The sequence below is a fragment of the Macrobrachium nipponense genome, chromosome 27, assembly GCF_015104395.2.
Source record: "Macrobrachium nipponense isolate FS-2020 chromosome 27, ASM1510439v2, whole genome shotgun sequence".
NCBI classification, from domain to species: Eukaryota; Metazoa; Arthropoda; class Malacostraca; order Decapoda; family Palaemonidae; genus Macrobrachium; species Macrobrachium nipponense.
In genome coordinates, this window is record NC_087216.1 from 12608061 (window position 1) to 12620278 (window position 12218).

The 12218-nt window shown below is 43.6% G+C and overlaps 1 protein-coding gene across 2 annotated transcripts in view; it reads right to left on the reverse strand.

Moving 5' to 3' along the window:
• LOC135200826 (actin-related protein 5-like) overlaps window positions 1–12218 on the reverse strand; it is a 77240-nt gene that overhangs the window by 33374 nt on the left and 31648 nt on the right. For both annotated transcript variants that reach the window (XM_064229499.1, XM_064229500.1), the window contains exon 4: window positions 10142–10355. In XM_064229499.1, the coding sequence (XP_064085569.1) occupies window positions 10142–10355 (214 nt within the window). The remainder of the gene's footprint in view (window positions 1–10141; window positions 10356–12218) is intronic.

The following is a 12218-nucleotide window of genomic DNA, read 5'->3' on the forward strand; positions in this document are numbered from 1 at the left end:
AATCTTTGGTCTTTTGCATGTAAAATTTGAGAGCCCTGACAGGGCACAGGACTCTCTCTGGCTCTTGTCCGATGAACTCTGCTAACCCCTTGATTTCAAAGGTTTTTGGCCAGGGGTTAGATGGGTTCTCATTCTTCGCTAAGAAATTAGGATCCAAGGAGCACACTGCACTATGTCCTCTGAAACCCACATCTTTACTAATTGCCTGAATTTCACTAACCCTCTTTGCCGTGGCAAGAGCCGTTAGGAAAATCGCCTTTCTAGTAGTGTCTCTCAATGAGGCAGCATGCAGAGGTTCAAGGGAGCCGACAATCAAGAACCTTAGAAACTACATCAAGGTTCCATGATGGAACCTTCGGTTGTAGTACTTTGGTTGTCTCAAACGATCTCAAAAGATCGTGAAGATCTTTATCATTTGTCAGGTCTAATCCTCTGTGACGGAAGACAGCTGACAGCATACTCTTGTATCCTTTTATTGTGGGCACTGCTAGTTTGTCCACATTTCTCAAATGCAGGAGAAACTCAGCGATTTGGTTTCACAGAGGTCGTGGAGGAGGGGAAATACCTTTCTTCCTACACCATCTCCTGAAGACAGCCCACTTCGACTGATAAACTGCTCGAGAGGAAGCTCTTCTCGCATTGGCAATAGCCTCTGCCACTGATCTTGAAAAACCTCTCGCTCTGGCCAACTTCTTGATAGTCTGAACGCAGTCAGACTCAGAGCGGAGAGGTTTCCGTGGTACCTCTCGAAGTGGGGCTGTTTGAGAAGATCGACTCTCTCTGGCAGGGTTCTCGGGAAGTCTACCAGAAGAGACATGACCTCCGTGAACCAATCGCTTGAGGGCCAAAAGGGGGCGATCAGAGTCATTCTCGCTCCTGGCGATGCCGCAAACTTCCTTGTTACCTCTCCTAAGAGTTTGAACGGGGGAAAGGCGTACACATCCATCCCCGTCCAGTCCCATAGGATGGCATCTACCGCTATTGCTTCCGGATCGAGAACTGGAGAGCAATAAATCGGAAGCCTCTTCGTTTTCGAGGTTGCGAAGAGGTCGACTAGCGGCGTCCCCACAACTTCCATAGCTCTTGACAAACTTCTAGATGTAGGGTCCATTCTGTGGGAAGCATCTGATGTTGACGGCTTAAAAGATCCGCTCGAACATTTTGAATTCCTGAAATGAACCTTGTCAGGATCACTATGTTTCGAGCTTTCGCCCATAGAAGGATGTCTCTCGCTATCATGAACAGTGATCGAGAGTGTGTCCCCCCCTGCTTTTTGATGTAAGCGAGAGCTGTAGTGTTGTCCGAGTTGATCTGGACAACTCGGCCCACCAATCGTTCTTCGAAGAACTGAAGAGCCAACCGAATAGCTTCCAATTCTTTTAAGTTTATGTGCCAGGACCTCTGTTCCCCTCTCCAGAGGCCTGACACTTCCTCCTTTCCTAGTGTTGCTCCCCAGCCCACCATGGAGGCGTCTGAGAACAACACTAGGTCGGGGCTCAAAAGCTTGAGGGACATTCCTTCCGAGAGTTTGGTCGGATCTTGCCACCACTTCAGTTGATCCTTGACCGCTTTTGAGATAATCAAAGTCGAGTCTAGATTCTTTTTGTCTTTCCAGTTTTCTGCCATAAAAAACTGGAGTGGCCTGAGGTGCAACCTCCCCAGGGAAACAAACTTCTCCAGCGAAGAAATGGTTCCCAGCAGACTCATCCATTCCTTCTTCGCCGAGCATGTTTCTTTCCCTAAGAAGGCTGACACTTTCTCTAAGCATCTCTTGCTGACGTTCCTTTTGATGGAAAAGCTTGAAAAGCCGCTGAATCCATCTGAATCCCCAGACACCATGGACTGCGTGTGGGGATCAGATGGGACTTTTCGTAATTTACTATAAGGCCGAGGGCCTTCGTCAGCTGTAATGTCGTCTGAAGGTCCTCCAGGCACCTTGACTTCGAAGACGACTTGATTAGCCAGTCGTCCAGGTAGAGCGAGACTCTTATCTTCGATAGGTGAAGCCATTTCGCCACATTCCGCATGAGGAAAGTAAAAACCATCGGCGCCGTACTCAGACCGAAGCACAGAGCCCTGAACTGGAAGACCTGCCCTTTTAAGACGAACCTCAGGAACTTCCTTGATTGGGGATGGATCGGACATGGAAATAAGCGTCTTGAAGGTCCAATGACACCATCCAATCCCCTGGTCTCAAGGCCCCCTCCAGCACAGACTGAGAAGTTTCCATCCTGAATTTTTCTTTCTTTACAAAAATGTTCAGTCTGCTGACGTCTAGGACAGGTCTCCATCCCCCAGACTGCTTCGGAACCAGGAATAACCTGTTGTAGAAGCCTGGGGAATCCAGCATCAGGACTTCCTCTACGGCCTTCTTTTCCAACATTTGATCTAGAAGGTCGAGTAAGATCTGTTGCTCCTCTGACTGGTATGCGGGCGACAGGTCTATCGGCTTCGTGCTCAAAGGAGGCGCAGAGAGGAAAGGGATCTTGTATCCTCTCTTGATCACATCTAGGGTCCAGGTGTCCGCCCCTATCGTCCTCCATGCCTGAGCAAATAAAGGTGAGTCTCGCACCTACAGGTGCCTGAATGGCAGAAACGTCAATTTTTTTCCCTTCTTGATAGAAGAGATCTTACCTCTGAAGGACCCCCTTCCTCTCGAAGAACCTCTAGAGGAAGGTGCTCCACGAAAGGGCTTAAATTTCTTCTTGGTGCTGGAGCTGTTGAAGTAGAAGCCTGGGTAGTAGTTCGTCTGGAAGATTGAGTCAAGAGGTCCCTTGTTGCTTTTTCTTGCAAGTTTACCGACAGATCCTTAATCATGGACTGCGGAAATAGGTGCGTAGAGAAGGGGGCGAATAATAACTCCGCTTTCTGAGCGGGAGAAACTGCTTTCGCCGCAAAGCTACAATAGAGAGCTCTCTTCTTAGCAGACCTGTAGCAAAATGAGATGCTAACTCATCAGAGCCATCCCTTACTGCTCTATCCATACAAGCTAATACACTCGAAAGCTCTTCCAGCGAAATCGAGTCTTGACTCCTCGATTGTACATCCAAAGCCCCGAGGCACCAATCTAAAAAGTTTTTTTAAACACCTCTAGCGTCTTTAAATAACCCCTTGAGGTGATGATCAGTCTCCGTCATAGTCCAGGAAACCTTAGCCGGTGACAAATAAGACCTCCTTGGAGCATCCACCAAATTGGCGAAATCTCCTTGAGAAGAAGACGGTGCTTTCAATCCTGCTTCTTCTCCTGTTTCGTACCAGATCCAGCAGTCTCCCTTTCAGTCTAGATGGAGGAAGTGCAAACGAAGTCTTCCCTTTAACCTTCCTTGAATCCATCCAATCCTGGACTCTCTTAAACGCTCTCTTCGCAGAGAGCGAAGTGGCCATCTTAACGAAGCCAGGAGCCTTCCTGGCCTTCGATGAGGCAAATTGTGAAGGTGGAGAGCAAGGAAACGGGCGCTTGAAATTATCTGGGAACAATTTCTTAAGTAAATCCGTCAACGTCTTATAGTCTGACGACGCTGACGCATTTGGTTCGTCATCATCCGTAGGGCAGCGATCACTAGACGAATCCTTCTCTCGGTCATCAGCGCCCTTCAAAGATCGCGATGACTTCGACACTTTAACATGAGAAACATCCTGACGCTTCGGACTCCACTGTTGATCGTCCTGGCAAGCGTCCCGATATGCAAGGTGCCGCGCGTTCTGAGAAGCGTCCTGCAGAGCGTCCTGATGTGTGAACAGCGTCAGCTCGAGCGTCTTGCTGAGCGTCATGATGCGTAGGACGCCGCTCGTCCTGAACAGCGTCAGCTGGAGCGTCTTGGCGAGCGTTCCGCGCGTCTTGAAAAGCGTCTTCTCGAGCGTCCTGGTAAGCGCTTCGCTGCTTAAGACGCCGAGCTTGATCATCAACATGCAAAGCTTGAACTTCCGATATGGATCCTTGAGCGTTCTCGGCCTTTTGACAAAGACGCCGGCCGCCTGTGCGACAACTCACGTCTCTGTCAAATTCGTCTCTCCTAGACGCCCTTTCATGAGGAACGTAATCACGTTCTCTAATGCGTCGGCTACTAGGAGGAGACTCAAAGGCCGAAAAACGCGGAGGAGGAGGGCCGCCGGGGGACTGCCTAGTCCTCTTAACAGGCAGCCACCTATCCTTCCTTCGATGACTAGTTTCTGGCTCCTTTCCTTTCTCCAAAATAGGAAGCTAAACTGTTCTCTTGCATTTCCCAAAGCATTTTCCTTGTATGGGGAAAGTTCTCGATCAGGAGGAAAGGACTCATCCTGTGGGGCGAAGGAAGACGGGTCGAGGGGATGCCCTTTCCTTCAGCTCAGGAACATGCTTAAGAGACTTGGACGCTCGAAAGAGTCCTCCCCTGATGAAGTCTTGTTCCTTTTCTGTGGCGGAAAAGCTTCAAAATCTTCAGGTGATGAATCTACGTAATGATCAGAAGGACGTGAAGCGTCCTCTTCTCTGAAACCTCTCTTAAGAGGGCGACAAGGGCGACGGCCGCCTGTGCGACACCTTGCGCCCCTGCCGCTCTCCCTCTGAGAGGTCTTCCGAGCGTCCCAACCTCGGCGAGGAGAGGAAGTCTCGGAAGAAGAGAAGCACTCTTTAAGTATCCGTGCCCGTGCACGAACACCGGCAGCCTGAGATTCGTCCTCAGTTTCTGCCGAAGGGACGTCATGACCGGTCATTAGATCCCGTAACCCTCCTTCGGCTTTCGCTTGCCTCTCCCTAAGGCCTGGGAGTCCCGGCAAGGGGCCTAGGCCTAGAGGCATTATGGGACCGATCTGACCCCCCTTCCACAACACTAGATGCACTAACACTTTTATCACAATTCACATTTGACTGTAGAGCAATCACTTTAGATTCCAAGGCGCGAATCGACTCCATGATCGTAAATAATACGCTTCCTTCTGCAGACACTTCCTGATTGTTCGGAGGCAATACAACAGGATTAGGTTGAATTACATCTACAGGAGGATTTAATGGAGATACAATTCTACCTTGACTTCTATTCACAGAAGCACTCCTAGAGGAAGACCTCCTGATTCTATCACGCTCAAGCTTTCTCACGTAAGAATCATATGCCTTCCATTCAATTTCAGTCAATTGCTCACACTCGATGCATCTATCATTCAACATACATACATGACTACGACATTTCGAGCACACTGAATGAGGGTCTACTGAAGCTTTCGGCAACCTCACCTTACATTCATGCACCTTACACACCCTGAAGCTAGCAGAGCTAGATCCAGACATCGTAATCAAAGAAAAGTCAAAGCCAAATCCAAATCAAATCCACTATCACGTATGCCAAGCCAACAAGCCAAATCAAAACCAAAAAGTCAATCAGAATACTCAAGTTAGCACAAGAAGTTTCAAAATCCTAGGCGGAGGTCTGTAAACAGTTGTTTACCAACCGGCGACAGAGAAAAATCTGAATAGAAAATGGGAATGATTCCTGATATCCGCCTCCCAGCGGCGGGAATGGGTACTAACCACCTGGCCGCCCACTGCGTGTGCCGGGAGTTTTGAAATTCTGTCGGACGTCGGAGAATACAGCTATATACAGTAGACCCTTGACTCACGAACGCATTGACCCACGTACAACTCGATCCCCGACCAAAATTATAGGTAAAATTTCACCCTTGACCTACGAACTAACTTTGAGATACGAACAAAAAAAAATGCGGAAAATAAAAATTCTGTTTGGGTCATGAACTAATTTTGAGACATGAACATTTGAAAAATGCTGGAAATTTCTGGAAAATAACAATTCACTTTGTTTCACAAACTAATTTTTAGACACAAACATTTGAAAAATGCGCGCAAATCGCCCAGCACACGTGAGAGCGTTTGAGTTTGCCCATGGGAACAGCCATCCTCCAGCCGCCCACGCACGGCGTCACCCACGCATCGCTCTTTGTCTCATCTCATTGTGTACAAGACGTTCGTCAATTCGCTTAGCATTTTTTGCGCTAAAACTTGTGATTTTCTTCATAATGGGCCCTAAGAAAGTGAAGAGTGGTGGTGAAAGTAAGAAAGTGAAGAGTGATGGTGAGAAGAGGGTGCAGAGGAAGATAACCATTGAAATAAAAGAAAGAAATTATAGAAAAGTTTGAACGTGGTGTTCGCGTGACCGATATCGCAAGTGAGTACAAGATGGCCAAGTCGACAATTTCGACAATTTTGAAAAACAAGGATGCCATTAAAGAAGCAAATGTTGCGAAGGGAGTGACAGTACTAACCAAGATGAGATCGCAAACCCTCGAAGAGGCAGAAAAAATAATTTTGAAGTGGGTACATGAGAAACAGATGGCAGGTGATAGTGTAAACGAGCCGATCATCTGCGAGAAAGCTCGGCAAGTGTATCAGAGTTTGCTGAAGGAAACTCCTTCTACTAGTGCCACGCCAGATGATTTTAAGGCTAGTAAAGGGTGTTTGATAACTTCAAGAAAAGAACTGGAATTCACTCTGTAATTAGGCATGGTGAGGCTGCTAGCGCAGACATGGCTGCTGCTGAGGCATTCGTGACTGAGTTTGCCGAGTTCGTGGAGGCCGAAGGATACGTCGCTCAACAGATTTTCAATTGTGATGAAACGGGCCTCTTCTGGAAGAAGATGCCCAACAGGACATTTATCACCCAAGAAGAGAAGGCGCTCTCAGGCCACAAGCCAATGAAGGATAGGCTTACGCTTTTGTTATGCTCAAACGCAAGTGGCGACTTGAAACTAAAGCCGCTACTTGTCTACCATTCAAATAACCCGCGTGCCTTTAAGCAGCACAATGTAAATAAGGCCAGACTGCCTGTAATGTGGAGGGCCAATACAAAAGCATGGGTGACACGGAACTTGTTTATGGAGTGGATTGATGAAGTGTTTGCGCCGACCGTGAGTCAGTACCTAACAGAGAACAAGCTACCCCTGCGGTGCCTTCTGATCATGGATAATGCCCCGGCACACCCTTCGTACTTGGCTGACTGCAGTGAACATGACTTCATTCAGTTCAAGTTCCTTCCACCCAACACGACCTCTGTTCTCCAGCCCCATGGACCAACAAGTCATTAGCAATTTTAAGAAATTATATACGAAGGCGCTCTTCTCCAGATGCTTCCGTGTAACTGAAGAGACAAAATTAACCTTAAAAGAATTTTGGAAGAAGCACTTTAATGTTTTTCACTGCTAACCCTCATTGATAACGCATGGACTGAAGTTTACGTACCGCACATTAAATTCTGCGTGGCGGAAACTTGGGCCCCAGTGCGTAACTGTCCGTGACTTTGAGGGCTTCGATGCAGAGATTGTGCAAGAAATTGTGTCCATGGGCAACAGTATGGGTCTACAAGTCAACGACGAAGATGTTGAAGAATTGGTCGCTGAACATTCAGAAGATTTGACTGCGGACGAACTTGTTCAACTCCACAAAGAGCAGCAGGAGCAACTTGCTCGGGAGCAATCAACTGACGAAGAGGAGGCTGGGGAGGAAGTTACAGATGTCAGCAGTGATGTGATAAAAGTGGAATGATGTCCAGTGCTTCCTTGAATTGTATCATCCGGACAAAATTGTTACGAACAGGATCGTGAATATGCTCAATGAAAATTTAATGAGCCATTTCAGAAAAGTTATGCAAGGAAGGAAAAGGCAACAGACATTGGATAAGTTTGTGATTAAACGTTCACCAAAAAAACCTAGAAGAGTGAAATCTCCGGGAACGAGATCTCCCCGACCTGGATGGGGAGGGTCTCCTTCCGCACAATAACCTCCTCCCCACCCACCACCCTCCTCTTCTCTTGTCCGTCAAGCCAGAAGTCTCGCCAGTCATAGTAAGTGTTCACTTTACAAACGTTTTTATATTGTTAGTTTACCATTTTAAATTATATTATTAGATATATTAAGGTTTTTTACACTGACTTTTACATTATCTGTGTAAAATAAGGCAAAATATACATAATATATATTGGTTCGTAGGGGTCGAGAACCAATTAATATTATTCCCATTAAACCTTATGGGGAAATTAGCTCCGAGTCACGAACAATTTGGAACACGACCAAGGTCTAGGAACGGATTGTGTTCGTGAGTCAAGGGTCTACTGTATATATCTGACAGGTAAGTTTCATGAACAAAAGGATATTTTTTATACTAAGGTCCAATATGAAGCTTAAACTAGATTTTAATTGGGAAGAATGCCATGACCACCCAAATTCCCTGAAGAACAATCTGAGGATGAGGACACCTCGATTTTTAACTGACCAACAGATACTTTGGAGAGCAAAAGGGAACAAGAGAAAATCAATATATGAGTTACAATAACTGTGTGGAACACTATTTTTCACTCCACTCCAACTGGAACAGCATCTTTTGCTACATATAAGCATATAGTAGAAACTTCACAAAGTAACTCAGAGAATAAAAGATGAGGCTAACTTACATTTTTCCCACTTAACTAAAATTATGTCTGTAATATTAATTAAAACTGGTTGAAAAATGATGGTGTAGTAGCAGTTTTAGGTTATGCAAATTATGTTTTGAGATGCCTTCTCAAGTTGAAGAATCCTGACCGTAGACTTGTGTCACAATGTTACTGAGATTAACTATCAATGAGAAGGAGGTACCATTAGTAAATTCTGATGACAATTTTTCCATAAACTTTATCTCTACTTACATATTTCAGAAAATCATATGCAGTATTGTGCTGATATAAATATGTATATAATAATTATTGACACGACTATATAAATTCTTAGGTTTTTCCAATGTTATACTAAGCTCAAAAAACAGCCAGCCCCCTTAAAGGTTCTAATGTTTCTAAAGATTTTTGCAGATGGACTGTGAAAATCTGTACTGTTTGAGCAACTTCATATTTGATTTAAATGCCCTTCTAAAATCATTAAAAAACAATCCTAGTTTCGTTTACCTTTGACTATTGTCACTTTGTTGTGATATTTTATTCTTAGTTATTTTATTATTCTAGTTTTTGTTATGTATATTAACTGTATTATTATCCATTTAGTTAGTTTTCCTCCTCCCCAGTAGTTTGTCTGTATGGTAATTGCCCCTAATGACCATTCTGTCTTTTCATATATTTGTGAGTGAGTGGTGCTGTCACCGTGGCGGTGTCGGAGATTTTTTCGACTGAAAGAGTCAGTTGATCTCTGAGCCTTATTACTCCTGGTGACTGCTGGATTTGATACATAACGCCTGCTTGGACATACTATTATTCTTGAAGGATTACTCTTCATCCTGCTTCACCCTCGGCTCAGTAAATGTCGAGGGGCTCTCACTTTGCCAAGGTATAAGTGACTGATATCTTTTGGAATATTCAGGCGATCTTTGACTGGTTTCATTTGGACATCCCGAGTTTTCTGGAGGATCATCCTCGTGGACGTAGGATCGCTGCTTTATGGGTCCTGTCGAGTACCATAAATATATTTATATACTTTCATCACTTCGCCCCTTCACTTTTGTCTCTGGACGCAGAGACATACGTATAAGTATTTATAAAGATCACGGTTATAACTCCAGTGTTACGGAGGACAGAAACTCATATGTAATTAAGGAGATTACGGCAATAACTCCAGTGTTTCAGAGGAGGGAAACCACCGTTAGGTTATTTAGTTTGTGATTGTTAGGTTATTCTTGCTTTCCGTATACCTTCTCCTGTCTGAACCCCTTTCCCCTTTTGGATGTATCTTTGCCTTACTATCTTCATTGGGTACACTTGTTGTTTTGTATAATTAGTTCAGGGTGATTGGTTTTCATTAACATATGTATTTCGAGGTTCAGGAATAACTTCTGTCTTTTGTTTTTGTATTAAATTCAAGTGTTTTTGTGGTGTTTCGTTTTCCCCCATGAATTAAGTTTTGCACTCTAAGCAAAACACCAAGGGTTGCATTAGGCCTCAATTACTCCTCTATATAAATGTCTGTTGTGCACCACCTCTCAGGTTATCCCAACATACTCTCATACTTGCTCCCTCACCATTCTTAGCCCTACCTACATTATGTTACCTCTTCCATACCTTCCTTCAGCATTCCAGCCTGGTACTTCCTATATGAATTTTACCTCTCTCTCGTATATATTTTCCCATCCATCTCTGTCTCTTGAACACACAAAGAAAATACTAAAATTATACTTACACTGTCTAGAATAATTGGGATTGCAGAATGCCTCTGTGAGAATAACAGGGTGTGCTACTTGTGATGTGCAAATTCCAAGGTGTGAAAATGTGTAGTCAAACATCGTCTCCTGAGCCTCAAAATGAGTTATAACATTCTCATCGTGAGGTGATTTTAACTGAAATCTTACAGCTTCAATATTGTTTATATCATTGGCCACAAGTATCTCTGTTTCCTGCAAGGAAGTAAACAAGACTTGAAAAATTCTTTCAAAGCATCTAGGCAACTGTATCTCAATGTAAAACTTTAAATATTGATGGTACAGTAGTACTTACAAGAATGATTCTGTGACAATAAAATTGTGTCGTTAACTCATTCACTAACATTTCAAATACAAGACAGCAATTCTCCAGCTAAAATGATTTAAAAGTCCTTCATTAGAAATATAAAATAGAAACACAAAACAAGATAAAAACCTTCATTTAATACAAAATGCATATAATAGTCCTAAACATTTTCAGTACATTAATATATAAAAAAAGTACTCATCCCTGATGTCATTTTAACTTCATAAAGTAGTACTTCACTATACTGATAAAAAGTTAAAATTCTTAAGTGTCTTAATTAAAGGATTTTGACTTTTTCGTAAGGAAAAATCTATTTCTGGGCGATTGGCTCGTGTCGCCAGCGAAATATCCTTTAATCTATTATTTCTAGGGTAAATGTACTAAACACATACCAGAGAATAAATAAAATAAAGAAAAAAGGTCAGTATGACTGACTCGCTCACCCTCTAGGGAGGGTGTCCGGTATGAACACTAGGCGAGTGAGAGCCACTACCACGAGCCAAATGCCAATAAAGAAATCTCCCACTACAAAACCCTCCAAGAGGGGAGCCGTCCCACAAAGGGAGCAGCTCGTACTACTACTACACCATCCCATGCTTGCGACTGCTGCGCCTATGTGGCCATCCTGAAGTTAGCAGACAATCTTGAGCGAAGGGATGGGGTAGGGGGGTATTTCGCTGGCGACACGAGCCAATCGCCCAGAAATAGATTTTTCCTTACGTCAAAATCCTTTTTCTGGGCTCAGCTCGTGTCGCTTGCGCGAAATCGTACCAGAGAAAACAGCACAAGATTGTAAACAAAGTAAAATAAAATATAATAAAACAAAATAGGTCTCAAATGAAAGATCAAAATAAAAGAATGAATATAATTGCTAAAAAGATACAAGTACACAGTAAAGCAAAATCAGAATTATGTTCTTAAATTACCCTTAAATCTAATTATGTTAATAATATAAGGATTTATTTACTATATACAAATAGGTACAATGATTACCTATCACAATAAATCTGTGTAACAACATGTATCAAAAAATAGAATAGCAATTAGTATAAATTTACATAAATATTTGATCAATGATAAAATAAAATATCTTAGGAATGTATATGACTTAATATAACACAAAACCCGTAACCATTGCATTATGATGTATCCCCTAGCACCAAAAAAAAAAGGGGATAACATCTATGAGATCAGTATGGTAATCAGATGTGAGTGTCCCTAAACCAGAACAAAAAAGGGGCACTTATACAATCATAAAGCAGCTAAAACACAAGGTAAATGTTAATGAACAAGGCAGGAATAGACGAACTGTTGGGTGAGGCAGTAGAAAGGAGGACTGAATCTTCTACTATAATCTAGCTAGAGTCAGGGGAAACTATGTTACCCGCTGCTACTGCTGGGAATTTCAGAGCTTCCAAGGACTTAAGGTAGTGACGTTTGAACACTGTCGGCGATTTCCATCCGGTATATCTTCTTAAATCAGCAAAATTCATATGTTGGAAGTAATTAATTGAGGTGGCTAACTGCCCTGACATCATGTGCTTTTGGAAAGGAGTCAGGATTGGCTTGTTTGATAAAGTACAGGATTTGTTGCCTGATGCCTTTAGTGGATAAAGTACCACCTTTTTCCTTCTCCTAAAGAGGGGCCCGATGAGGAAGAGGAGGTCCTGGATAGAAAGGCTCGTAAGGTTGAAACCGGACAAAGGGAAACATCTTGTGGAAGGGGTAGTACCTTCCAAGGTTCCCACCTC